The sequence below is a fragment of the Gorilla gorilla genome, chromosome X, assembly GCF_029281585.2.
Source record: "Gorilla gorilla gorilla isolate KB3781 chromosome X, NHGRI_mGorGor1-v2.1_pri, whole genome shotgun sequence".
Classification (NCBI taxonomy): domain Eukaryota; kingdom Metazoa; phylum Chordata; class Mammalia; order Primates; family Hominidae; genus Gorilla; species Gorilla gorilla.
Genome location: NC_073247.2, coordinates 165549062 through 165576627, shown reverse-complemented (window position 1 = coordinate 165576627; position 27566 = coordinate 165549062). Strand labels below are relative to the sequence as shown.

The window sequence follows — 27566 nt, the reverse complement described above, 5'->3', positions numbered from 1 at the left end:
TTACTGCCCCACTGTCGTCTGTGGCTTCTGCGACTTCTGCATGCTCATCACAGGGTCAGAGTCTGGGGCTTCCCTTGTCCAGTCCACTGTGTCTATGAGGGCTGGGTCACAGGGAGCAGGGCTGTGAGAAGCACTTGACGTTGAAGGGAAAGAGACAGTCATCTGTCTACTTGGTGTCCCCCTAACCTCCAACAGCAAGCACATGGCAGTGGAGGGGTGGCTTGCCTCTTGTTCAGGGCCAGTCCCTCCTGCTTCTCCTGGGACTTGCTCTGCCCTTGGTCTTCTGTCACTCTTGCTCTTGCTCCCATTGGCTCCTCCACTTCATTACACGGAAGTGAGAATGGGCATCGTGGTCAAGCAGAAGGGAATTCAAGTCCTAGTTCTGCCATTTACCTTCTGGGCTATCTTGGGTGGGTCATTTGACCCCTCTGAACCTTGGTTTCCTCATCTGTGAAATGGGGGCACTGATAGTGCCAATTTCTTCCTGGTTGCATGACTGCCCCTCTCTGGACCTTGGGTACCTCACTGGGAGAGTGAGGATAATAACAGCACCATCGTCTGGGGTGTGTGTGTGGATGCAATGAGCCAGTGGAGAGAAAGAGACCTTGCTAACTGTGCTTGCTGGACCCAGCCCTTGAGCTCTGTGGGCTTTGGTTTTCTCATCTGTAACATGGGGCGAATGCTTCAACAGACCTCCCCAGGTTGGTGTGCAATTTAAATGTGCAGGCAATGTAATGATGGCAGGTCCATGGCTGTGCTCAGGAAATGTGATGTCGTGTAATCCTAGTAATGAATTTTTTGTTACCATAAATGGACCCATCACTACACATTAGCAGGTGCGTATAAACGGGCTCTATTTCCTGCTTACTTCACCCTTGTCAAAGTCATCATCCTGATGGGCATCAAACCCTAGATTAGGTAAAGGATTTGCAGAAGTTGGGGCTTGGAGAAAAGGCTGGGAACATAGGGAGTGAGTGGAGGCAGCAACTGGAAAGGAGAGAGGCCTATCAGAGTTCAGATCAGCAAAGGCAGGAAGCTGACCACAGCTCAGTGCCTCATGGAAAATACGCCCTCTTGGCCCAGCTCATGAGCCCGCTGGCCTCGTGACCCAGGCGGGCTCAGTTTCCTCTGCTGTCACCTGAAGATGCCCTGCAATTGCCCCCACTCTGGAAGCAGTCTCTCTAGCCGTCCGTCTTCACTCAGGTGCCTAGTTTTGTCCATTCTCCTCCTAAAGGCCGGGCAAACATGGCATCCAGACCCTCTCTGAGCACAGATGGGTCCACCCCAAGCTTCCCATTCCAGGGGAACCGAAGCTGGCACTATGGGGGTGGGGCATCCAAGCCAGGATGCCAGGGCTGCTCCCATGTGGGCCCTCCAGGGCCCCACACCACTTGGGGAGTCTTGTGAGACTGAGTTGAGGGCCCCTGGAATGCTTCACTGGGTAACAGGCATGCCCATAAAAATACCGTGGCCACCAGAGCTGCAATCTGCCATCGGGGCCCTAGGCCTTCCTAGCCCTGAGGCTGCAGCCAGCTCGCCAGCTCCGGAATTCTTACCCCCTCCATTTTGCTTCCTCGCCTGTGAGGTCATGGCCTTGAGCCTAGGAGGGGGCACTGGGGAGGAGCTCCTTCCTTCTCGATCCTGTGCAGGGCTGCGGGGGAGAGTGGGAGAGAGTGGAGTCGGCGGGAAAGGTCGAATGGGGCCAATCCCGAGGACAAAGAAATAAGACACCGGAGAGCTGGAGGAAAATCTGGGAGTTGGGGGTGGCAGTTCGAGGGATACCCTCTCCCAGACCCTGTCGCCCCTGGGCTCGCCTCCTACCCTGCCGCCCACCTCGGCTCTGGGGTGCGCAGGAGCCGGTGCTCCGCGGCGCCTCCCCAACACGCTGAGGACGAAGCCCCCGCACCCCTCCCAACAGGACCCTGACTGGGCCCTCAGGATCGGGGGGCATTCGGGAGAGGTCCCGGGAGTCCTGCCCTGTGTGTGTGTGTGTTGGGGGGGCGTTGCGTGCAGATGCCCATCGCTGGCCGGCGCCGTCGAGGGCCAGGCCGAGGCTAAGGGAGCATCCCCTTCCTTGCCGGACTCCTCTCTCCACCGCCCGGCCCCAGGCCTCTGGGAGCACTCTCGCCCCGCGATTCCCGCTCGCAGCTTTCACAGCGGGCTCCCTTGCGCTGGGGCTGAGGACACTCTCCGGCCGGAGACTCCCGGTCTGCGGGGAAGGGGGTCTGGCGGGACCCGTCGGCTGGGGTCCCGCTGAGCTCCCGGAGTGGGCTGCCCGGGGGCCCCCAGCCCAAGCCGCGCTCGGCTGGCACCAGGGGCTAGGGTGCGGCGGGGCGGGGCGGGGCGGGCGGCCGGGGAGGTGATCTCACTCCTCCCTCCCTCTCCTCCCCGGCTCTCCCCTCCCCCGCCCCTGCGCGCACGCCCGCCCCGCCCCGCCCCGCCACAGCCGCTGCTGCCGCAGCATCGGCATCGCAGACGCGCTCGGGCGGCGGGTCCGAGGCCGGCGTGCGCGGAGGCTGGGCGGGCAGCCCGAGCGGTGGCCGCAGCGCAGGTAAGGCGGGCTGGCCTCCCCGTGCGCCCGGGCGGCGGCCGCGATCCCCGGCGCCCCCACCCCGCTCTGCCCGGGGTGCACGGACCAGGGAGTGCAGCCCGGCCCGGTCCGGCCCGCGGTAACCGGCGTTGCTGCCGGAGCCCCACCCATGCCGGGCGTCGGGCTCCGGGCACCGCGGGCCGTAGCGGGGCGGGGGAGGGATGCCGGGTGCCCGAGCCCGACAGGTGAGGGGTACCTGGGCGGCGCCCCAGATGCTGGCCTGGGCGGGAGAACAGGGCGGGGGGCGTCAGGCAGGGTCTGTGTGGGCAGGCGGGGGCTGAAGTTGGCGGGGGCTGAAGTTGGCGGGTCCCCGTGCGTGTGTGCGTGTTTGAGAAAGGAAGCCAGATCGGGTCGAGCGCTCCCCCACAGGCCGCCGTGGGGTGTGGCCCTGGGCGTGGCTGCCCCTCATCCCCAGCCGAGAGCCCAGTGTGGTTGAAAACCCCGGCTGACAGCGTGGTGAGGGGTAGATTGGGATAAGCCGCCCCTGCAATGGGGGGAGGGGAGTGAACGGGACTGGGCGCTGCCTGCCCCTCCGCCCCAAGGTTGAGGGGGCTTTGTTCTCCTCCTTCTTCTTTCCAAATCCCAGCCTGGGCTCCTCCGGGCTCACCCGAAAACCTGCCGCAGAGCCAGGGGCTCCTCCCCGGAGGCGTAGGGCGCCTCTGGAGCCCGTTTCCACAGGCTCTGTGGCCAGTCAGGGCTGGAGTGGGTGAGGTCGGTTCAGGCACCCACTGCTGTGCCTCCCGTGCATGGGTGTCCATCAGGTAGGGTCCATCAGGTAGGGGTGAGGGAAGGTGGGCCTCACTGGCTCAGGCGGTCCCTGCGCACTGCAGGTCTTTTGCCCACCGCCACATCTTCCTATCTCTGTGCGGTTATGGGAGGGGTCAGCGATTCCTATTCCCTCCATTCCAGGTCAGACTTTTGGGGCCTCTTGGTTGGCAGGGATTGCAAAGAACACGCACTACAATCCATTGCCCCCGACAGGGTATCTGGACCCCCCACCTATCACTGTCCCTCTCAGGAAGGCAGGCCTAGAGCCATCTGCCCCCTTCCCCAGAAGGAGTGGGGGCCTGGCACCCCCCAGGTAGATACCCTGCCCCTGTTAACCCCACCCTGAGGGCAGGGGCATCGGGGCAGCCCAGTGCCATCTCTGCTGACTCACGTGGCCCTGACGTAAATCAGTGCAGTCCGCCCTTCTTCCCCTGGGGGCTGCTGCCCAGCATCATCTTTCTGGGGCGGGGGCCTCCCCAGGGCCTCTCCCCTCCCGTCAGCTCCTTGCTGCAGGTGGTGGGACTTGGCCCAGCCTGGCCTCTCCCCTGGCACAGCTCCCATGCAGTGCCCACATGTGCACACCTGTGGGCTCCAGAGCCTTTGAGGACTCGGCTGTCTTGGCCACATGGGAAGTTTGGGGCAGGGTTGGGCCTGGGACCTTCCCACCTCCTTGGCTCCTGGTCATTTCTCTCTGCTGCATCTGAGTCTCTCTCCATATTTATTGATGTTTGCGTGTGTATGATCCCGAAAGTAATACATCTTATTGTAGGACACTTGAAATATACAGAAAAGAACAAAAGAAATTAAGAATCGCTAGTGATCTGATCACCAAGAGGGAAACACGTTCAGCACGCCCCAGCCTCCCTGGTTTGCTACACCGCACTCCTAAAAGGCTCCTCCCCAAGTTCCCAGCTGCCAGCCCCCTGCTGAGCATCAGGAGGACAATCAGCGCTTCAAGGTGGCGGGGTCCCCTGCCCTGCAGCCAGTGAAGAGCTTCCCTACCCAGGCGCTCAGCATCCCAGCGATGGGCAGTCGTGTACTGGGCAGCTGCTCATGGCCAGTGCTCCTTTGGGCCGGGCTCTGGGCTGCCCATGGAAGAGCCAGTGACAAACTGGACCAGCATTGTCCCTGTCTTCGTGGGGTGTCACTTGTTTTCTTTTTTCTTGATGATTATCTGAAGGGAAAAGGGAGGCAAAGAGTGAGGAAGGGCCTGGCCTGAGGGCTCCTACAGTGAGCAGGGTGCCCAGATTGTGCCCCCAATCGGCCTCTCCCAGGTCCGAGCCCTTTCCACCACTGGAACTACAGCTGGCGCCTTCCTTGGCATGCACCTGGCCAGGACTGGCAGGTGAGGGTCGAGGAGACAGGCCTGTGTGCCCTACCTTGATCACCAAGTTCCCTTTCAAAGCTCGAAATGGCTGCACTGAGTGCTTTTCTGGGTGTGAGGGTGATGCGGCCTCGCAGAGTGGCCCAGGCCCCAGGAGGGCACGTTCATGGGAGAACCTGGGGTAGTGGTGGGGTCCTGTGAGGAGGTCTGCCAGGATGGGGATCCCAGCCAAGACCCTGGTCTGCCAGGCCTCCCTCTGTGGGCATGAGTGGGGGCCCTGCCTCCCTCCCCCGTGGTTCAGACAGTGGGGGAGGCAGGGGGTCTGGATGCCCTTCTAGGGTCCCCAGCAGGGTGCTCATTGCCCTGTCCTCTGCCCCTGCGATGGGCTGGGGCTGGGTCCCTGGGTGGGGCCATCTGGAATGGGCCTGCAGCATCTCTGCCCCTGCAGTCGCTGTCTTACTTGCTCTGATCTGGCCCATCTCGGACACCTCCTTCTCCTGCTTCCCCCACCCCCCTGCTCTCTCCTCTGCAGCCTCCCACGTCTCCCTGCGCCCCACCCCCAGGGCCATCACCTTCCCCCTCCTTCTAGGCAGAAGCCTGCTGCTGCCTGGGATGGGGTGCACCACTCCCCGTCTCCTCCCTCTGCCTCTGCCTGCCTGGCCCTCCCTTCCCTCTTCCCCCTTCCCGTCAGGGCTCTGCTCCATCTCTCTGCTTACCCTTTTGTCTGTCTTCCACCGCTCTGCTCCTCTCCCTGTCCCCCCCAGCTGCCCCTGCCTCACCCTTGAGGGCCCTGAGGTTGTGCCCTGTCCAGCAGCCACTCAGCACCCTTCTGCTGGACTCTACGCCTTGGGGTTGGGCCCAGACCCCCCATGGGGGCCTTGTCTGAGTGGAAGGCTGTATGGGGGGTGCCTGGTGAGCAGCAGCCAGACGAGCACTGGGGGAGGTAGCCCGCCCAGCTTGCCTCTTCCCCAGATATCAACAGGGTCTTTGTGGCTTCCTGAAGGCTGTGGCTGGAAAAAGAGGGAGGAGCTGGGGAGGGTCTGGCCGCTGTTCTTTCTAGAAGCTTTTCTTTGTCCAGTGGCCCCCAGCCCAGGCCCCCGTGTTCTTCCCAGGTTGGAAAGCTGCAGAGGGAGTGCCCAGCCACTGTCAGTCAGCAGCTCCTGCTCATCTCTGGCCCTTACGCCCAGCAGGGGCAGCTGCGAGGGCCAGGGGTTGGGTGGGGCAGGAGGGTGGCAGCGTCCTGGGCTCCATGCACTTGGCCAAGGAGGACTTCTGAACCCGTCCATCCCAGTGCGGGTCTGAGAGTGGAACTTGAAGGAAAGGGACTGAGTCCCGGGAGCCCCTCTGCCCCCTGCCCTTCAGCCAGGCAGTCTTCCTATCTGCATGTATGGGGTTTGTGTCTCTGCTTGTGTGTGTGTATTTGTGTGTGTGTAACTTCCAGTATTCCTGTTTGTCTGGGTGGGGTCATATATTTGGTTGCATGTGTGTGTGTTCATGAACCAGCATGCACACAGATATTGTCATGAGGCCACGTGGGTCTCCTCAGATGCCCCAACAGGGCCTGTGCTGGGAAGGGGTGGGGCTGAGGGTGGCTGCTGCAGTGGCTGGAAGCAGCGCTGCATGATATGGGGACAGAGCCTCTGGCCAACCCAGGCTGTGCTTCAGTGGAGGGGGCTTCCCTGTGGCCCTGTCTCCCAGCCGTCTGCGTCTGTGCTCATGCCTTAGGAATGCCCAAGCCCTGGGGACCACAGAGGCCCCATTGTCCGCCCCCGGGCTTCCTGTGTCCCCCTCTGCCCTTTAACCCCTTGGGAGTGGGGCCCCTGGAGGGGGCCCGTGGGGCCTGGCAGTGTCTGAACTGTTTCCAGGCACCCCCACCCCACCCCCCGCAAACCAACACAGGCTAGGTATCCCAGGACCGGTGTGGGCCAGGGCCTCTCTCTGCCCCAGGCTGGGCTCCTTCCCTGCTCTCCTTTTCGGGCCACAGCCCCAGGAACTGGATGCACTCTGTTCCTTCTGGCCTGGCCCCTGAAGCCCCCTCTAGTGCTAGGGTCATCCTAGCTCCCTGAGGGGGCCTGGGGCCTGAGAGGAGCCCTAGTTTTGCTGCCACCTCATTTCTCTCGCCTTCTAGGGGTCTCGGAGGCTGAAGCCTTGCCACCTGCTGGGCATCAGTATCTCCTTCGACGCAAGAATGGGGCCACTGCTGTCCCTAAATGCTGATTGGAGAGGGGCCTCTTTGGGAGGGGTTCTGGAGCCTCTGGTTGCAAGACAGGTATCAGAACAAGTCCAGATTCCAGAGAGCAGAAGAGGGGACCAAGAAACCAGCCTGTCCCCAAGCCCAAAAGGGAAAGGAGTTGGCCTTCTCTTGGACTGAGTACCTGGATCAGGGACTTGGGGGTTTGTTTGGTGTCGGGCTTCAGCTCTGTGCTTAGATGTGATGTTGATCACATCCTACTTCCGCATGGCCTCCATCCCAAGATGTCACTCCCTGCCCCCCACATTTGCCTGCCATCTGCCTGGCAAGTAAGCCCTCCCCGAGGGGCAGGATGGCTTGGAGGCCATCCTCGCCCAGGCCCCTGGTTCCCTGGGAAGCCTAGCAGGCACACATGTTGGGATGCCAGAGCCTCTGAGAGGCAGCTTAGGGAGCCACCATGCCCTCTAAAACCCCACCCCTGCTGAAAGCCAGTGCCAGCTCTGTGATCTTGGACACAGTTTCCAGTTTTCTGAGCCTCCGTGTCCTCATCTGTAAAATGGGGATGATGATAGCACCTCCCTCCCTGAGGCAAATCTGGGGAGGAGATGAGTGGATGTGAGTGGAAGTGCTCATGAGGCTTTCTGGTACGTGGTAAGTCCACGCCGTAAGTTGATTTAATAGAACAGACCACAGAGGCATGTGATTGTGGGGATGGAGTGGGGCTCCTCCCTCCCTTCCCCAGTAGTCAAGACCGTCCTCCCTGAACCCCACAAAGGGTTAACCTCCGTCTCTTTTCCCCATCTTTTAAGGAGAATGGTCCATTACAGGTGAGCTGTAGTTGCCTTGGAGACTGAAGCCTCAGGCGAGATGAGGGGGCTGAGGGCTCACTCTCTCCTAAGGGTACCCTCTTAGGGAGGGGTGAGGTTGGGAGTCATAAACGACTTCTGGGCCCCCAGGTACCTGTGGGGGCTCCCTGGAGCAGCCCCCTTTATGTGCTGTCTACATAACACATAACAAGGCTTTCCTCTGGCTTCCCCCACCTCTGGGACTTGGGCTGCATCACCATAGAAACCCGCCAGCCACGGCCTGGGGAGGGTGGGGGAAGGGCCAGCGGGAGCCTTAAAGGGACACAGTGCACGGGGTGTAGGTGACACCCCCACCATCGTATACACACCAACAGGCACAAAAGCCCCCCAGGCTCCCAGGCCTGCAAGCACATGGGCCCAGCACCACACTCTGACCCTTTCATGTGCCCTGTGCTGAGCCCCCAGCCCCACCCCCACTCTGGCCCACTGAGTCACCAGGCACCATGTCCCCAGGAGACAAGGGCAGGAGAAGCCGGAGATTCTTTGCTGTGCTGTTGAAGGGCTCTCTTGTTGCTTCTCCTTTGAGAGGAACTCCAGGCAGAACCTGAGAACTGACAGGCAGGTGTGCAGGGCACATGTGCAGGGCACCGCTGGAGGTTCCTTTCTCAAGGTGTGTGGTGGTGGTGGTGATGGGGTGTGTGTGTGTGTTTTCAGGGAGGAGGCAGTCACTCCAGGTCTAGCCAGGCTCCACAACCTCCCAGGTCCCTCCCTGGCAAGCTGCTTCCTATCAGACCGAAGCAGGCACTTTGGAGCAGAGGACAGAGGACTCCCTGAGGGACCTGCAGGTGTAGTGGGAGGCCAGGTGGGGTGGGATGGGGCAAGGCTCTTCTGGGGCTGAACCCCTCCCTGTAGGCTGCTGGGCGTGACCCTTGCCTCCCTGGCCCTTTCCCACCGGGGAGGATGGGTTTGGGACCGGACTTACTCAAGAATGGCCCCATCTTCAACTGCCCCAGCACAGCGGCCACTGTCCACTCAGTGCATGGTCACGCAGGCTCACTCTTGGCCTAACACATGTGCGTCTCCTCCAGCCAGGTGACCACTTACTCCCAGCCAGCAGCAATATTGGAAGGCTTCCCTGGGATTTTCTGGGTGCTTCCCCCTCCCCCGTTCCTACCCGCAGCAGGAATCCCCCGACCCCCACCTGTTCCCTGGCATGGCATGGGTCAGCCAGCAGTGTGCCATTCATCCTGTCTCACGGCCGTCCCTTGCTCAGTGCCACAAGTGGGCAGGGCCTTGATGCTCTGTTGCGTGGGGCTTTGTAGGCCCCTCCGGCCTCAGCTCACAGCTGCTCCACCCTCTGTCTGTCTCTCTACCCTGCTCCCAGGCCAGCGTGACGTCCACGCCGGGAAGCCCCTCCACTGACCCAGGCCCATCTTCCCTCCTCCCCGCCCCTTGCCTGGCACAGCCCCCAGGGACAAGGACGCTGTGCAGGCGGCCTGCGCGCACGCGCACGTGCACACGCCCACCCCCACCCCTCACTCTTCTCGTTCTTTCTGCCATTTCTCAGCGGCGCTCTCTGCGGCTGCCTCTCACCCTTTGTGCTCCGGTTTCCTCTTCTCTCCCTTTCTCTGCTGCCTGGGTCTCCGTTTCGGAATTTCCCCACCTCCCTAACCATCTCCATCGTGGTTAGCGCTGTCTTCCTACGTCTGTCTTTGTCTCCTGCTCCCCCCTGCCTCTTCTCACTCTGTCTATCACCCTTGGCAGACCCGGCCTTGGCTCCATCTGTGGAACACTCCCCCCTCCCCGCTCCTTTGCCCTTGGTGGTGCTGATGGGGGGTAGAGGGCCTGCTGAGCTGACAACCCTAGCTGCTTGCTCTGTAATTGCCTGAGGAATGGTGAGAGATCAGAGACCCAGCAGCAGTGGGAGGGGAGGAGGGAGCGCCCCCTCCCAGCTGTTATACCTCGCAAACTTCTGGCTGCTTCCTGCCTGTCTCCGACTGCCCAGGGTGGTGGCAAGCTAGGTGGCAAATACTGGGAGACCAGAAAAGAAGTTGGATATGAGCCTGTGGGGAGATGGGATGGGGCTGGGATGGGGCTGGGATGGGGCAGGGAGCAGGGACCAGGGGTTTGGGGATATTGTATTTCCCCTGAGTGTACATGCCAAACACCATTCCAGGATTCTACATTTGGAGGACAAATAGAGGAACTTGCATGGCAGAAATCATCGACCTCCAGAGCACCCAAAAGCCTCTGACATGTAGGAGGGTCCTTCTTTGAGCTTTTCCTTGCTCCAGTTTCCTCCCCTCCCCCTCCTAAGACCAGTGCTCAGAGCTCCCAAGGCTGCTGTTTGATCATCTGCTCTCTGATCCGAGTCTCCTACTGCTCCTACAGGCCTTGAAGTTGAGGCCAGTGCTGCCTGGGGCCTCCCCTGATCCACTGGCTTTGTAGGGAGAGGCCGGGGTGGAACAGATCCACTGTTGCTCTTCCCTTCTGGGCCCAGGTCCAGCTCTTGCAGGCTGGGAATCACTCTTCTTACCCTCCAAGTCATCTCTTGGCCTCCAGGCCATGCACGCTGACCCACCCTGCTGCTTCTCCACCACCCTCTGCAGCAAGCTCTTGCCCAGAGTCCCCACGGGATCTGCCGCATTCACAGCTCTTCTTGGGTCACTCTGTTACACAAAACTGACAAGGCCCAGAGCCTTAGCACAGCATGGCTGACTTCTCTACCATCCTTTCGGTGTTCCTGCTGAGGCTCGGTACCTGCTTTGATAAGGTCCTGGCTGGGCAGAGGGAGGATGCACAGTATGGATTTAATGAAGGCGTCTAGTCTGGGACTTCAGCCTCCAAGCTCTGTCACCTAACAACACCCTTTCTTGCCTTGCCTGCACTTTAACCACTTCCTGTTTGGAATTGAAGTGGTCTGGCCACTTGGGAGTCTGTTTCCTCTTCTTGTCATTGTCAGAGGAGCCCCCTCTTTCAGACTCTTAGTCTTTGGGTCCCCTTACTTGTAGGTGAATATGGACATGGCCGGTGTGGCTTGGGTTTGGGGTGGACACATGCAGCAGTTGAGCTCTGAAGACTCAGACAAAGACCTAGAAATTGGGACTTTGAGACACACAAGAAGTGTTAGAAACACTGTCACGGAAAATGTCCCAGAGCTTGTCCTGACCCCTGTCCTGACCCTAACCTGGAGCATCTGGAAGGGAGGAGGCCTCAGTGGCCTCTCTTGACCCCCAGGGGGCTGAGGAGCAGCAGGGGGTTGTTTTCCTCCTTCCTCTCTTCTCCCACACCAATTCTCAAGGGAAGGCTTCCTTCCCCATTCTTTCTCTCTTTTTTTTGAGATGGAGTTTCACTCTTGTTGCCCAGGCTGGAGTGCAATGGTGCGATCTTGGCTCACTGCAACTTCCGCCTCCTGGGTTCAAGAGATTCTCCTGCCTCAGCCTCCCAAGTAGCTGGGATTACAGGAATGCACCACCACACCGGGCTAACTTTTTTTTTTTTTTTTTTTTGAGACAGCGTCTTGCTCTGTCGCCCAGGCTGGAGTGCAATGGCACAATCTCCGCTCACCGCAACCTCTGCCTCCTGGGTTCAAGTGATTCTCCTGCCTCAGCCTCCTGAGTAGCTGGGATTATAGGCATGAGCCACCACGCCTGGCTATTTTTTTTTTTTTTTTGGATTTTTAGTAGAGACAGGATTTCACCATGTTGGCCAGGCTGGTCTCAAACTCCTGACCTCATGATCCGCCTGCCTCAGCCTCCCAAAGTGCTGGGATTACAGGCGTGAGCCACCACGCCCAGCCCTAATTTTGTATTTTTACTAGAGACAGGGTTTCACCATGTTGGCCTGGCTGGTTTTGAACTCCTGACTTCAGGTGATCCACCCACCTCGGCCTCCCAAAGTGCTGGGATTACAGGCATGAGCCACTGTGCCTGGCCTTTTATTTTTATTTTTATTTATTTTTTTAGACAGAGTCTCACTCCATCACCCAGGCTGGGGTGCAGTGGCACGATCTTGGCTCACTGCAACCTCCACCTCTCAGGCTCAAGTGATTCTCATGCCTCAGCCTCCCAAGTAGCTGGCATTACAGGCGCCCACCACTAAGGCTAATTTTTTTTCTTTTTGTATTTTTAGTAGAGATGGGGTTCCGCCATGTTGGCCAGGCTGGTCTCAAACTCCCGACCTCAAGAGATCCACCCACCTCAGCCTCCCAAACTACTGGGATTACAGGCGTGAGCCACCATGCCTGGCCCTTTCCCCATTCTTTCTTCATTTTCCTGAAACTATTTTGTGAAATGCTGCCATCTTGGGCCCCTTTCCTCCCTTCTCTATCCCACTTTCCAATCCCCCCATTAGCTTTTTAGGGCTGTACAGCACCCAGGCATCAGTTGGCTCTGAAAGCTATAGCAATGTGACTGCAAGAAGAGTTCTTCTCTACATATGTGTGCACACAGAGATAATAGATACAGGGTTTCATCCCCACAGATACATGAAGACACACGTAGCTAGCAGACTTGTGTGTTGATTCCCTCAGGCACACACACTAACACACCCACTCATGAGTGCAACCCCTCCCAGAGAAGACACTCCACAGAAATACCAGCTCACATACAGCTCACTCCCTGCTTGCAGATCCACAACCACACACATGCCCACGGACACCTGCTCACAGGCACATGCAGGCACATACGGGGATGGTGTGCACACAGCGGCTTGTGCCATGCACAGGGGAGCTGATGGGGCAACAAGTTGGTGCTGGGAAGGCAGCTGGCAGGAAAGATGCAGACAGAGAGTAGAGAGGGAATAAAAGGCAACCTAGAGGCCCAGCCAGGGCTATCTCTTCCAGATTTCTCCCTCCAAGGTGGGGAGGGGTGCGGATGGGGAGGGTTGCGGATGGGGAGGGGAGGGCTGGAGAAGCCGGCCAGCTGGGGGCGGGGCTGAGGGCGGGGCCAAGAGCCCGGGCTTACCCAGATGTTAGTCACTAACGTCCTTCCGTTCTGTCGTCTCTCTTCCCCCACCCTTCCCTTCCCTTCTCCCCTCTCCCAGTGCCCCCACTCCCAACTCCCGCCCCAAGCCGCCCACCAGCCCCCTTCCCCTCCGGCCGGAGCCTGAACCGAGCCCGGCTGGCTGTGCTGCGCGGTGCCGCCGGGAAAGATGGTCGTGGCGCTGCGGTACGTGTGGCCTCTCCTCCTCTGCAGCCCCTGCCTCCTTATCCAGATCCCCGAGGAATGTGAGTAGCTGAAGGAAGCCTGGGCGCCTACCTTCGCCGCTATGTTGGGCCCCTCTTTTTCTTCTACCTCCTCACCTTCTCCCTGTTCCGGACCCTGACTCCTCTCCCTGGCCTTTCCTGGGCACAGGGTGGGCAGGAGATAGCCAGGACGTTGGGTACCCCCGGAGAGAAGGGCAGGGTAGAAGGTGCGGGGAGTGTCAGAACCATGGACAGGGACAGGCGCGGCCGCCGGGGCGATTTCAGCACCAGGGACAGCGAACCTGGAGCAGGGCCCGAGGTCTTGGGCCTCCTCCATGCTCTCCTTAGCCGGCCCCATCCCTGCCCGCCCCACTCCGACTCCTCCGCTTCCATCCCCCACCACAGGGGTGTGGCAGCAGGAGAATGGGGCCGTCCCCAGCCCTCAGCTGGCTTGTGCAAAGGCCTGTGTTCAAGTCTTGTCCCCATTTCTCTTTCCCCTCCTGGGTCCTTGGTCACCCTGTCTCTGAACTGAGACAGGAAAAGTTGGCTTGAAAAACCCTGGTCCTAGCCCAGCAGCCTTCTGGACCCTTTTTTGTGTGTAGTTATTTGGTGGGGGTGGGGGCAGGGCTGCTGGAGCATGTGTCTATGATTGTAACATTTGTTGGGGGCACAAGCAGGTGAGTGGATGTTGGGGAGTGTGGCCGTAGGGTTGTGATTAAGCGTGGATACACTGTGTATGTCTGTGTTCTTGTGATTGACTGAGCGTAGATATTCGTGAATGTGATTTTGACTTCCTTACATGGGTAACTGTGTGAGTCACTCTGTTACTTACTGGCCAGGCTTGTGGAGGTCGGGAGGTATTTGACCACGACATTTGATTGCATTGGGTCATGTGTATGTGTGAGTGGGGCTGAACGTAAGTACACACTTGCATGTGGGGGGTGTTACCGAGATGGCGTTTTCTCCTGTAAGTAGCTGTCAGGCCGTGTGAGGGGCATGTCACAGGGTATCATGTGTGAGGGCATTTGTGTCTCTTGAGCTACCAGGCTCCAGTCCCTTCCCAGCCTCACCTTGACACCTTTGTCTCTGGGCCTGGACAAGGAGGAGGCCAGTGTCACTGAGAGATGAGTTGGCGGATAGGGGTTGGGAAGACTGTCTGTGCCAGCAGTGGGACAGGGGCTGCGAGAGAGAGGCTGGGGAGGCACCTGGCCTTGGGAGGCAGTGAGGGCTTGGAGGAGGTAAAGGGGCTGGCCCCTTAGACACATACATGGAGGGCCAGGGCCATGCAGACTCCCTTGGTACAGATGCACATGGACACATGCACACAGGTGCATGAAGACAAGGCAGGTGCAGGGATGAAGGAGCAGAGCCGCTGAGAGGCCACACAGGTGGAAACACACACCAGTGAGGCTTTTAGACCCAGAGGACACAGAGGTGGATACACAATATAACACTGTACAGTGGAATGCAAGCCGTGCATTCTCTACAGAAAGATGGGAGTGGGGAGAGAGAACTAGGCCAAAAGGCCATGGCAGCTCCAAGGCTGCCCTGGGCACTGACCAGCACTTGTTCTTGACCCCGATATGACACAGTGGGCAGTGGCAGGCAGCCGGCCCTCCCTGTTGGAACCTGTCTTCCATCTCTACCTCCCCAGCCACTCCAGCCCCCTTTGTCTCTTTTCCTGCTTCCTCCACCTAGTTGGCTTTCTGCATCCTGTCATCCCTGTCACCATCTCCCTCCCCAGCTCAGGGCCCTCTGCAGTGTCCCCAGGGAGCCCCCTCCTCCCTCCCTGGACCTTCACACTGAGGTCTTCTGCAGAGACAAAGCTTTCAGAGGCAGCCTGCTGCTCCCTCCCTCCCTCTTCTCCCTTCCTCGAGGCCGCCCTGGCCACTGCTCTGCAGAGTCCTGGGGCTGGGACAGCAGCTCTGGCCTCTGCCCCAGAGAGCTTGGTGGCTGTCTGGGAGGAAGGAGGGAGAAGAGGAGGGCTGACGCCAACCCCGCAGGCTATGGAAACTCAGAGGCAGCAGGGCCTTTGGGATAGTTTTCAGGGGGAGGGGGCAGTAGGGCTCTGAAGGCTGGGCCCTGGTAATTGAAAACACTCAGCTGTGCTAATTGGATTAGGAGGGAAGCAGGCTGGAGCAGGGGACGGTGCTTTCCAAGGCATCCTGAATGGGTGGGGTCAGTTCTGCAGGCCCTGCCAGGCCCTGCCAGGGGGCTGCAAGGACACTCCTTGTTAAACGCAAGAATTTCTCTCTCCCTGTCTGCTAGAGCTGGAGGCATGGCCTGGCTGCCTCTGGGCTACATGCCCTGTGTGTCTATCCAGTGGAGCTCCTCTCCCTGGGCATCTCTCTGTCCCATCTCCCTGGGCTTGACCTGCCACTGCTCCAGCCCAGCGTGTGCTCCCTTGTTGCCACTGCCAGGGCCTCCTCTCCTGCCATTCCCTCTCCACGGGGGTGCTGCAGGAGCTTACTATGTCCCCTGCCATCTGCCCCACTCTGGGGCTGCCTGTCAGTATTTCTCTCCATTCCCTCCCTTGCTGCCTGCCTGGATTTCTCAGATGAAGGACACCATGGTAAGTTGGGGAGGGGTGAGAGTGTTTCCCAGAAGGCCAAGGAGAAGGGTAAGGAGGCCCTCGGCTGAGCCTGCACCCCCGCCCTCCTGAGTGCCGGGGCCCTGCTCGACTCTCCCTGAGCACCATGTGCTTCTCTCACCTGTGTGGGGCTGGCTTTGTTCTGTCTCTGCCCCAGCCTGGCTACTCTGTCACCCTCACTGTTCCTCTCTGCCATTCTCTCTGGTCCCTTCTCCCCTGTCTGGGGTTTGTCCTTCTTGGTTTCTGTGTCTTGGCTTTTGTTGCCCCCGCTTCTTTCTGTCGTACCCTTTTTGTCTTTCTCAGGCATCTCTTTGTAACTTCCGTGGCTGTTCCCTCTGTCCCTGCCTCTCTTTACATTTTTGCATGTGTCCCTTTCTCTCTCTCCCTCTTTTCATGTCCCACAAGCCTCTTTTGTTCTTCCCCTCCATTCGTCCCCCTGTGGCCATGGGGCCTCCAGGGGCTCTGGACCCTGCTTCCCTCACGATGGGACAGGTGCTGAGGCTATGACACCAGCCAGGCAGCACCCTTACCACCGCTCTCTCCACCCTGTCTCCAGTGATGGAGCCACCTGTCATCACGGAACAGTCTCCACGGCGCCTGGTTGTCTTCCCCACAGATGACATCAGCCTCAAGTGTGAGGCCAGTGGCAAGCCCGAAGTGCAGTGAGTGATCTCTGCCGTCTCAGCCCCTGTTGTCTGCCACTGACCCTGGCCTTGTGCCTCCCTGGACCACCTAACTTCTAAGCCCAGAAGCCCCAAACCTTGCTAATCACCCCAAGTCCTCGCCATCTCCCAGTCCATCCACTGGGGGCCCTGGCTGCTTGCACCTGTCCCTCCAGCCTGTTCCAGCCCCCGTTGGGTTCCAGGGCCTCAGGCCTCTGGGCCTTTTTCCGCCCACAGGTTCCGCTGGACGAGGGATGGCGTCCACTTCAAACCCAAGGAAGAGCTGGGTGTGACCGTGTACCAGTCGCCCCACTCTGGCTCCTTCACCATCACGGGCAACAACAGCAACTTTGCCCAGAGGTTCCAGGGCATCTACCGCTGCTTTGCCAGCAATAAGCTGGGCACCGCCATGTCCCATGAGATCCGGCTCATGGCCGAGGGTGCGAGGCGCTGCAGGGACCAGGGAGGGCAGGTCCCGGAGTTTGTGTGGGATTGTGGGCTGGAAGCTGCTGTCAGCCAGTTGTCTTGTGGCGAGGGGCCTGGGTGTCCTGCCAGCCCTCCACCCCACCCCAGCTTCTCCCCTGGCCCATCTTGTTTCTTGTGCAGTCTCCTCCTTTGCCTTGTCTCTGTCTCCATTGCGCTTCCGGTCATCTCATGCCCTTTCACTCCCTCAGGCTTTCCTGGTGCCTGCCTCATGGCTGAGCAGGAAGGTGGCGGAGGGAGGGGGGGGCAGGCTGGTGGGGGCAGTGACTGATTCTGGGCAGACCTGCCTGAGTCACTGCAGTCATCTCTGTCTACACCTGCACTCCTTAGCAGGGCCCCTCTTCTCTGGCTTTTCCACTTGGCTCTCCATCTCCTCCCCTCCACCTCCGACTTGGTCTCTCTTGCTCCACGGCTCTGTCTTGATCTGTGTCGCCTTTTCCCTGGGGTTTTCCCTTCGCATTCCATCCTCCCTGAGCTTTCTGCCTCCTGAGCGCTCTCCTCTCCCCTCCCCACCCCTCCAGTTACCTTGGGAACCGTTGCCATGGTTTCTGTGTCAGGATGATGGAAGGGTCTGTGACTCCTGCATCCCTCCACAGCTCCCCTCCCCCATCACTGCACCTCAGCCTCAGCCTCCCCCCACCCGTCCTTTCCTAGGGTGGGCAGGGAGAGCTGAGAACCGTGGAGGGTTAACCCTTCCTGGCCTCCTGGCCTCCTGCTCACCCTGGCCTCCCTAAGTGCTAGTCTCTGCTATGAGCCCAGAAGGTATCCAGAGTGTCTGCCTCCTCTTCTGTGAAGTTTCTCCTGGCCTGACCCTCTCGCCCCCTCGTCCATCCCTGGTGTAGCCCGCCACCCCCCCCTGCCCCCACCTCCCTTCTCCTGCCTAGCACCATCTGGACCAGGAGGAGAGTGTCAGCCCGTCTGTCCCTTCTAGGTGCCCCCAAGTGGCCAAAGGAGACAGTGAAGCCCGTGGAGGTGGAGGAAGGGGAGTCAGTGGTTCTGCCTTGCAACCCTCCCCCAAGTGCAGAGCCTCTCCGGATCTACTGGATGAACAGCAGTGGGTGCCGGCGAGCGGCTGCCTCGTGGGGTCGGGGTGTTAGTGGGGGTGTCTTCCTGGACGGGGTTATGACTTCGGCCTCCTTGCCCGCTGCAGAGATCTTGCACATCAAGCAGGACGAGCGGGTGACGATGGGCCAGAACGGCAACCTCTACTTTGCCAATGTGCTCACCTCCGACAACCACTCAGACTACATCTGCCACGCCCACTTCCCAGGCACCAGGACCATCATTCAGAAGGAACCCATTGACCTCCGGGTCAAGGCCAGTGAGTCTCAGAGGCTCTGCACTCTCTCCCTGACTCCTTTCACCCTCAGGCATGGCCCTTCCCACCATAGGTCCATCTGACAACTCCAGGCTTCCTCAAGAACAGCTTGGCTCCCACCTCTACCCTGCCCAGACCCCTTCCCAGGCGTCGAGAGCAGAGACAGGACACTCTCCTTAATGGAGGAAGACACAGAGGCCCCGGGGGCTGGCTGGAGTGTCGAGTCCCTCAGCCTTGCAATTCTGGGGTGGAGGGAAGAGTGGGCAGCCCACCCACCCACTTTCTCCTGGCAGCCAACAGCATGATTGACAGGAAGCCGCGCCTGCTCTTCCCCACCAACTCCAGCAGCCACCTGGTGGCCTTGCAGGGGCAGCCATTGGTCCTGGAGTGCATCGCCGAGGGCTTGTGAGTCTGGGAACCCAGGGCAGGGCAGGGCAGGGTGGCGCAGCTCTAGCGGGGAGCTCAGACCACCACGGGGTATAGGGGGCTGGGGTGATTGGCCTTGTCCTTTCTCCCTTCTGCTCTCTTCCCTTTGCCTCCCGGGCAGTCCCACGCCCACCATCAAATGGCTGCGCCCCAGTGGCCCCATGCCAGCCGACCGTGTCACCTACCAGAACCACAACAAGACCCTGCAGCTGCTGAAAGTGGGCGAGGAGGATGATGGCGAGTACCGCTGCCTGGCCGAGAACTCACTGGGCAGTGCCCGGCATGCGTACTATGTCACCGTGGAGGGTATGGACCTCCTGGGACAGTGGCCTGTGATGCCCACTGTCATGGGGGAGGGGACGGTCTGCGCCGGGTCAAGAGCCAGCTGCTGGCTGCGGGCTCAGGGCGTCTCTCCCCTTCCTCCCAGCTGCCCCATACTGGCTGCACAAGCCCCAGAGCCATCTATATGGGCCAGGAGAGACTGCCCGCCTGGACTGCCAAGTCCAGGGCAGGCCCCAACCAGAGGTCACCTGGAGAATCAACGGGATCCCTGTGGAGGGTGAGCAGGGCCTCAGGCAGGAGTGGGGAGTGTGGTGAGCCCTGGGGGCTGTGGGGGAGAGGAAGAGGAGGGTGAGGAAGGGCCTCAACGCAGCTCAATGCCGGGCTGCGGCCCATGGGCCCACCTGCTGCATGCACAGAGCTGGCCAAAGACCAGAAGTACCGGATTCAGCGTGGCGCCCTGATCCTGAGCAACGTGCAGCCCAGTGACACAATGGTGACCCAATGTGAGGCCCGCAACCGGCACGGGCTCTTGCTGGCCAATGCCTACATCTACGTTGTCCGTGAGTGCCCTCCCTTCCTTACCTCCTAACTCCCAGTCTGTCCCTGCAGCCCACTGAGCCAGGCCACCAGAGTGGCTCAGCTGGCAGCTGATGCGTCCTCGGCCTACCAGGCTGGCACCGACCTTTCTCCTTGCTGACACCCTTCGCCCCATCTCACTCAGCCTCATGATAGCCGAGGGAGATGTAAGAGGGGAAAGGTCTTATCACTGTGACTGAGCGGAGGCTCACCCCGGACAGGATGTGACCAAGGCCAGCCCAGGTGGCACCTCTCCTGGAACTTCAGGGAAGGCTGGGGACTAGGCCAGGAAGGCTTTTGGGGAGAGGTGACTGTCAGTTAGGCCTGGAATAACGTAAAAGTTGGGTGGCTGCGACCAGAGGCGCATCTGAGGCAGAGGGCAGTGTCTGAAGGCAGAGAGAGACGCAGCCTGGCGGGGGCCTCAGCTGGGAGCAGGGAAGCAAGATTTGCAGGGCTCTTGGGGGCCCGAGGAAGCTGTGCAGAGGGTCCCTGGCTCCTGGCCCAGCTGTGGCCCCAAGTCCTGCCCTGTCTCCTGAGACTGTTCCTCCCCTAGAGCTGCCAGCCAAGATCCTGACTGCGGACAATCAGACGTACATGGCTGTCCAGGGCAGCACTGCTTACCTTCTGTGCAAGGCCTTCGGAGCGCCTGTGCCCAGTGTTCAGTGGTGAGTGTCTTGTCCTGGTAGTGGTGAGTGTCGTGTCCCAGTGGCCAGGGAGCCAGGGAGGGCAGGGAGCCCAGGCCAGCCAGTCAGAGCCAGGCCCGCCCTGCTCCCTCCAGGCTGGACGAGGATGGGACAACAGTGCTTCAGGACGAACGCTTCTTCCCCTATGCCAATGGGACCCTGGGCATTCGAGACCTCCAGGCCAATGACACCGGACGCTACTTCTGCCTGGCTGCCAATGACCAAAACAACGTGACCATCGTGGCTAACCTGAAGGTTAAAGGTCAGGCGACCCTTGCCACGTGGCTGGCAGTGCCTCTGGGAGGGAGGATCTGGGCCTCTGGAGGACAACAGAGTGACTTCCCCACGCACGCATTACCCTCAGATGCAACTCAGATCACTCAGGGGCCCCGCAGCGCAATCGAGAAGAAAGGTTCGAGGGTGACCTTCACGTGCCAGGCCTCCTTTGACCCCTCCTTGCAGCCCAGCATCACCTGGCGTGGGGATGGTCGAGACCTCCAGGAGCTTGGGGACAGTGACAAGTGAGGACAGTGACGGTGAAAGGGGGCAGAGTGGGAAAAGCTGGAAGTCCAGACCTCTTGGCCTCGTCCTTGCTTTGATGGGGAAGGCTCTGACAGGAGCGGGGGAAGGAGACAGGAGGGAGGGATGGGAGGGGAGAAGAGCCCAGATGGCAGGAAAGACAGACACGGCTCCTCCACAGGTACTTCATAGAGGATGGGCGCCTGGTCATCCACAGCCTGGACTACAGCGACCAGGGCAACTACAGCTGCGTGGCCAGTACCGAACTGGATGTGGTGGAGAGTAGGGCACAGCTCTTGGTGGTGGGTAAGTCCTAGGGTGGAAGCCTCCACTCTAGAAGGCCGGGGCTCACATCCCTGGGCCCTTTCAAGCACCGACCCTCCCCACCCTCAGGGAGCCCTGGGCCGGTGCCACGGCTGGTGCTGTCCGACCTGCACCTGCTGACGCAGAGCCAGGTGCGCGTGTCCTGGAGTCCTGCAGAAGACCACAATGCCCCCATTGAGAGTAAGAGGCTTGAGCTCAGTGCCACCCCACCATCACTCCTGCCAGCCCTGGCCCCTCCTGGGGTCCTCCCTCCTCCTGGAGCCTTCCTGGGGGGATACGGTTTGGGGGGACTCACGGTTCCTCATGGGAATCTGGAGATGCCAGTTGGCCTGGGTACTCAGGGACCCAGACTGTACCCAACCCCTCCATAGCCCTTCCCCCAAAGCCACATGCTGATCACTCCATTGTCGGTTCATTTCTTGGCAGAATATGACATTGAATTTGAGGACAAGGAAATGGCGCCTGAAAAATGGTACAGTCTGGGCAAGGTTCCAGGGAACCAGACCTCTACCACCCTCAAGCTGTCGCCCTATGTCCACTACACCTTTAGGGTTACTGCCATAAACAAATATGGCCCCGGGGAGCCCAGCCCGGTCTCTGAGACTGTGGTCACACCTGAGGCAGGTGAGTCAGGGTGGCACCCACTCCCATGCCACCTGGAAGGGGCTCCGGGCTGTGAAGGGAGGGCTTAGAGAGGTGCCATGCCCAAGTTCCTCTGCTTCCAAATTTCCAGGGGGAGCGCGAGGGGGCTGGACTCCCTTGGTGCCAGAATGAGCCATTTGTTCCTTGGCCCTCGGTCCTCGTGGCTCTCCAAAAGAGGCTGCAGCATTGATGTGTTAATACTTTCCTTTCCAGCCCCAGAGAAGAACCCTGTGGATGTGAAGGGGGAAGGAAATGAGACCACCAATATGGTCATCACGTGGAAGGTGAGAGTCCCTGGGCTGAGCTGCCTGGGGGACATGAGGCCATGACCTGGGTGTCTGTTACTCCCCCTTGGCTATGCAAAGGAAGGGGCTGATGTCTGGGGATGCTGGTTTGCGCTGGGGGGCGGGCCAAAGAATGCTGGTGTTCTTGGCCAACCAACTCCTCTTCTGCTGGCCTCCTCCAGCCGCTCCGGTGGATGGACTGGAACGCCCCCCAGGTTCAGTACCGCGTGCAGTGGCGCCCTCAGGGGACACGAGGGCCCTGGCAGGAGCAGATTGTCAGCGACCCCTTCCTGGTGGTGTCCAACACGTCCACCTTCGTGCCCTATGAGATCAAAGTCCAGGCCGTCAACAGCCAGGGCAAGGGACCAGAGCCCCAGGTCACCATCGGCTACTCTGGAGAGGACTGTGAGTATCCGGCAGGGCCCCTCGCCCACGGTTGAGCTCGCCTGCTTCCACCTCAGCCCATGTCCACACCTCTCAGCACTGGTGTGCGCCTTTCCTAAGGATGAGGATATTCTCTTACATAACCAGAGTGACGTTATGAAATTCCCCACACTTCACATTTCTATAATTGGCAGCGGTATTCCAGTTATATCAGCCAATGCTGCTTCTTTCATTTCCTTGAATCTGGAACATGACCAGATGGTAACTTGAAGTACCCGGTCAAGTTTTTTTTCTGGTTTCTCCTTTTTTTCTTTTCTTTTTTCTTTTTTTTGAGACGGAGTCTTGCTCTGTCATCCAGGCTGGAGTGCAGTGGAGCGGTCTTGGCTCACTGCAACCTCCGCCTCCCGGGTTCAAGCGATTCTCCTGCCTCAGCCTCCTGATTAGCTGGGATTACAGGCACTTGCCACCACACCCAACTAATTTTCGTATTTAGTAGAGATGGGGTTGCACCATGTTGATCAGGTTGGTCTCGAACTCCTGACCTCAAATGTTCCACCCGCCTCTGTCTCCCAAAGTGTTGGGAATACGGGTGTGAACCACCACGCCCAGCCATGGTTTCTCCTTTGTATAAGCTACTACTTTCACCTTTGCAACTAATAAGCAGTCCAGGAAGAGATCTTGAGACCATGCAAACACACCTCTCCTCCTCAAACTGTACCTCATAAAATATCCGAATTCGTCTTCTCTGTGTGTGGGGGCTTGGGCCTGGCCTCAGGGCTGGGGTGAGAGCCTATGGCTCTATCCAAGTCACTGGTGGTTTCCAGACCCCCAGGCAATCCCTGAGCTGGAAGGCATTGAAATCCTCAACTCAAGTGCCGTGCTGGTCAAGTGGCGGCCGGTGGACCTGGCCCAGGTCAAGGGCCACCTCCGCGGATACAATGTAAGGGTTGAAGGCATGGGGGCCCAGGAGGGTGATCACTGAGGTAAAGCGACAGGATGGTGAGGGGGCTTTGCCACCTGCCAGCCGCTCTTCTGGAAGACTTGGGTTGAGAGGAGGGTCCCCATCAAGGGTGGTGGGGGTGTGCGCTGGGGGCCCTGCTGGGTGCCTTCTGCCCCTGCGAGGTCTCCTGTTCACTTGTGCAGGTGACGTACTGGAGGGAGGGCAGTCAGAGGAAGCACAGCAAGAGACATATCCACAAAGACCATGTGGTGGTGCCCGCCAACACCACCAGTGTCATCCTCAGTGGCTTGCGGCCCTATAGCTCCTACCACCTGGAGGTGCAGGCCTTTAACGGGCGAGGATCGGGGCCCGCCAGCGAGTTCACCTTCAGCACCCCAGAGGGAGGTGAGTCCTGCACCCCACGCCTCATCCCCTGCCCTCCTCCCCAGACCTGGGCGAGGACCTACCTGCCACTCGGTTCTGTGCCCTGCAGTGCCTGGCCACCCCGAGGCGTTGCACCTGGAGTGCCAGTCGAACACCAGCCTGCTGCTGCGCTGGCAGCCCCCACTCAGCCACAACGGCGTGCTCACCGGCTACGTGCTCTCCTACCACCCCCGTGCGTGCGCCGCCCCAGCAGGGAAGGGAGGTGGAGGGGCCACGGGGAGGGGGCAGAGCTGCAGCCACAGCCAACCCCTGTCTGTCCCCACAGTGGATGAGGGGGGCAAGGGGCAACTGTCCTTCAACCTTCGGGACCCCGAACTTCGGACACACAACCTGACCGATCTCAGCCCCCACCTGCGGTACCGCTTCCAGCTTCAGGCCACCACCAAAGAGGGCCCTGGTGAAGCCATCGTACGGGAAGGAGGCACTATGGCCTTGTCTGGTAAGCTGGAGGAATGACCTGCCAACAGGGAGGCCCCGGCCAGCCGGGTCCAGGAGGGAGGGCCTTAGACTTCCTGGCAGCTGCCACACTCTCCTCGTGCCCCTGCATCCCCCCAGGGATCTCAGATTTTGGCAACATCTCAGCCACAGCGGGTGAAAACTACAGTGTCGTCTCCTGGGTCCCCAAGGAGGGCCAGTGCAACTTCAGGTTCCATATCTTGTTCAAAGCCTTGGGAGGTAAGCGTGAAAGGGGGCCTTGGGGTGTGGTGGGGAAGGGGGCTCTGGGCCAGAGGGGTTGCCTGGCACTCCGACTCACCCCTGCTGCCACCCTCTCTCCGTCGCAGAAGAGAAGGGTGGGGCTTCCCTCTCGCCACAGTATGTCAGCTACAACCAGAGCTCCTACACGCAGTGGGACCTGCAGCCTGACACTGACTACGAGATCCACTTGTTTAAGGAGAGGATGTTCCGGCACCAAATGGCTGTGAAGACCAATGGCACAGGTGAGGCGCCGGGGGCCCGCCATCACCTGCCAGGGAAGCATGGGGGCTGCACAATTCATGTCCTTCTGTCCCCTGAATGGCCACTACTGCCCAGGCTCCCTCCACGGCTCCTGTCTGCTTCTCCTCCCAGAATCTGGGTGTCCCCGAATCAGCCCCGTTTCATACCCTTTCCGCAGATACTCTTTTCCCTGCCAGGGAAGCATGGGGGCTGCACAATTCATGTCTCCCTGTCCCTGTCACTCCTTAGCCCCCCAGAGGGTCCCAACTTTCAGAGCATACTTCAGGGCCTCAGGTCGGGTTCTGGCTTGGGCGGCAGCACGGGGGGCTGGTGTCTCACCCTCAGGCCGCGTGAGGCTCCCTCCTGCTGGCTTCGCCACTGAGGGCTGGTTCATCGGCTTTGTGAGTGCCATCATCCTCCTGTTCCTCGTCCTGCTCATCCTCTGCTTCATCAAGCGCAGCAAGGGCGGCAAATACTCAGGTAGCCTCTGAGCCCCACGTGACGGGGGTGCAGCCGAGGGCAGAGAGGAGCACCTCGCCCCTTCCACCCTTCCGCAAGGCCTCCTGGATTCCCCAAGCTCCCCACAAGATGACAGGCACATGGTGGGGGCAGGCAGGGGGATCATCCTCCCAGGCCGGGGTTGGGGCAACAGGCAAGTGGTGGCTGGACCGCAGGGGGTGAGCGGTTTCTTTCAAGGCCTCTTGCCTCTGGGCGCTGTTGAGACAGAGTGCTGGGGGTGAGGGGCATAGAGGGGCCTGGAGCCCCGGGTCAGGCTGGGGCGGGAGAAGAAGCTGTCCCTCTCTGTGTCTCCAGTGAAGGATAAGGAGGACACCCAGGTGGACTCTGAGGCCCGACCGATGAAAGATGAGACCTTCGGCGAGTACAGGTGAGCCGGGGCAGGAGTGGGTGCTGGCACTCAGCTCCACCCTGGCCTTCACATCTCACCCCCTCTCTCTCTTCTCTGTGCTGCCGGGTGACTTCAGGTCCCTGGAGAGGTAAGGCAGGGGCGGTGGGGAGGGGCCAACAGCAAGGTCTCCCTATAGACAATGTGCGCCTGGTGTGCCACTGTCCCCTGGCTGCCGGGGCTCTGACAGGACTCTCACTTCCCAGCCCCCAGGCCCGGCAGCTCCTCACGCCCCAGCCCCTCCTCTCCACACAGATACCTTCACTGCTCCCCTCTCCCCAAGGGAGGCCCCAGACAGTTTCCCAGACAGGAACCAGGCCCCATAATCCCCTGGCCGAGTGCACATTTTCTCCCTCACAGTCCCCAGGATCTGGGGAATGCCCAAAGATGGCAGCCCCAGACCTGCCTGCCAGGGTGGCCAGAGCTGCTCTTTCTGAGCGCATTCTAAGCAAATGGAAGGCAGGCGGGCGTCTGCCTCACCCCCAGCCAGGCTCCTGCAGGGGCTCGGCAGTGCTCTCACTCGCACCTGCCCTGTGCCTCTGCAGTGACAACGAGGAGAAGGCCTTTGGCAGCAGCCAGCCATCACTCAACGGGGACATCAAGCCCCTGGGCAGTGACGACAGCCTGGCCGATTATGGGGGCAGCGTGGATGTTCAGTTCAACGAAGATGGTTCGTTCATTGGCCAGTACAGTGGCAAGAAGGAGAAGGAGGCGGCAGGGGGCAATGACAGCTCAGGGGCCACCTCCCCCATCAACCCTGCCGTGGCCCTAGAATAGTGGAGTCCAGGACAGGAGATGCTGTGCCCCTGGCCTTGGGATCCAGGCCCCTCCCTCTCCAGCAGGCCCATGGGAGGCTGGAGTTGGGGCAGAGGAGAACTTGCTGCCTCGGATCCCCTTCCCACCACCCGGTCCCCACTTTATTGCCAAAACCCAGCTGCACCCCTTCCTGGGCACACGCTGCTCTGCCCCAGCTTGGGCAGATCTCCCACATGCCAGGGGCCTTTGGGTGCTGTTTTGCCAGCCCATTTGGGCAGAGAGGCTGTGGTTTGGGGGAGAAGAAGTAGGGGTGGCCCAAAAGGGTCTCCGAAATGCTGTCTTTCTTGCTCCCTGACTGGGGGCAGACATGGTGGGGTCTCCTCAGGACCAGGGTTGGCACCTTCCCCCTCCCCTAGCCACTCCCCAGCCAGCCTGGCTGGGACTGGGAACAGAACTCGGTGTCCCCACCATCTGCTGTCTTTTCTTTGCCATCTCTGCTCCAACCGGGATGGGAGCCGGGCAAACTGGCCGCGGGGGCAGGGGAGGCCATCTGGAGAGCCCAGAGAGTCCCCCCACTCCCAGCATCGCACTCTGGCAGCACTGCCTCTTCCCGCCGCCCAGCCCACCCCACGGCCGGCTTTCAGGAGCTCCATACACACGCTGCCTTCGGTACCCACCAGACAACATCCAAGTGGCCTCCGTCACTACCTGGCTGCGGGGCGGGCACACCTCCTCCCACTGCCCACCGGCCAGCCTCTTCCAGCCGCCCCCACCCCCCAGGACCCCTTAGCAGCCCTGCCCTCCCTATCGTCTGAGCAGTTGTCTTCCTCAGCCCCCTCCCGCCCCCACCTTGGGAATGTAAATACACCGTGACTTTGAAAGTTTGTACCCCTGTCCTTCCCTTTATGCCACTAGTGTGTAGGCAGATGTCTGAGTCCCTAGGTGGTTTCTAGGATTGATAGCAATTAGCTTTGACGAACCCATCCCAGGAAAAATAAAAACAGACAAAAAAAAAGGAAAGATTGGTTCTCCCAGCACTGCTGCGCCCCTGCTCAGCAGCCGCAGCCTCCCTGTATGCCTGTGCTTGGTCTACTGATAAGCCCTCTACAAAAAAACAAAAGTATATATATATATGTACATAATATCAGAATTATAACAGGCAAATAAAACCTGAAAATCAAGAGCACCTTTTGTCATTTCGCGGAACACTTACTTCGCCTGTCCACGTCACACTGTGGGAGGTGCTAGGAGCGACCTGCCAGGCGGGCCCGGGTGTGGCCCAGCCACACAGTCCTGATGCTTCCCTGCCCCTTCCCAGAGCCCGGGCCTTCCACCCACCCTGCCAGGCCTGGCTGTTGGCTCCCTTGGGTGTTGCTGTCACATTGTTGCTGGGACTCAGGATCCTCGCCTCTGCTGGCCTCCTGAGACCAAGCTTAGCTGTCACCATGGCCGGGCCCTTCACTGCTCAAACATGAGAGTAGAGTGTGGCCAGCGGCAGGAGCCTCTTCCCCTGTCTCAAGGGACACAGCTCCATGGCTCAGTGGAAGAC

General features: G+C 60.0%; 1 protein-coding gene and 1 pseudogene across 5 annotated transcripts; one reads left to right on the top strand and one right to left on the bottom strand.

Annotated features, from left to right (window-relative positions):
- Nucleotides 1-4413, bottom strand: LOC109025203 (putative lung carcinoma-associated protein 10; annotated as a pseudogene).
- Nucleotides 2430-27198, top strand: L1CAM (L1 cell adhesion molecule). Of its 5 annotated transcripts, XM_055375875.2 has the most exons (29): nucleotides 2438-2551; nucleotides 9856-9936; nucleotides 12723-12906; nucleotides 15422-15436; nucleotides 16011-16116; nucleotides 16354-16556; nucleotides 17531-17653; nucleotides 17750-17920; nucleotides 18211-18322; nucleotides 18465-18649; nucleotides 18771-18902; nucleotides 19042-19185; nucleotides 19755-19866; nucleotides 19980-20146; nucleotides 20249-20405; nucleotides 20585-20709; nucleotides 20797-20907; nucleotides 21154-21351; nucleotides 21583-21653; nucleotides 21836-22058; nucleotides 22862-22977; nucleotides 23181-23382; nucleotides 23471-23593; nucleotides 23687-23860; nucleotides 23977-24096; nucleotides 24204-24359; nucleotides 24703-24837; nucleotides 25171-25243; nucleotides 25807-27198. In XM_055375875.2, the coding sequence occupies exons 3-29, from the start codon at nucleotides 12831-12833 to the stop codon at nucleotides 26036-26038; spliced, it is 3762 nt and encodes a 1253-aa protein (XP_055231850.1). In that variant the 5' UTR covers nucleotides 2438-2551; nucleotides 9856-9936; nucleotides 12723-12830; the 3' UTR covers nucleotides 26039-27198. The 5 variants fall into 5 exon arrangements, with proteins under 5 accessions (XP_055231854.1, XP_055231850.1, XP_055231852.1 ...); XM_055375877.2 differs by lacking the exon at nucleotides 9856-9936 and having other exon boundaries at nucleotides 24207-24359; XM_031005794.3 differs by lacking the exon at nucleotides 9856-9936.
- Nucleotides 27199-27566: the final 368 nt, after the last annotated feature.

Bases quoted from the DNA above. Each gene is read 5' to 3' on its own strand.
- L1CAM (XM_031005794.3), top strand. From the start codon at position 12,831: ATGGTCGTGGCGCTGCGGTACGTGTGGCCTCTCCTCCTCTGCAGCCCC. The intron at 20,710-20,796 runs GTAAGTCCTAGG...CCCCACCCTCAG, and splicing joins GGCACAGCTCTTGGTGGTGG to GGAGCCCTGGGCCGGTGCCA. The intron at 21,654-21,835 runs GTGAGAGTCCCT...GGCCTCCTCCAG, and splicing joins ATATGGTCATCACGTGGAAG to CCGCTCCGGTGGATGGACTG.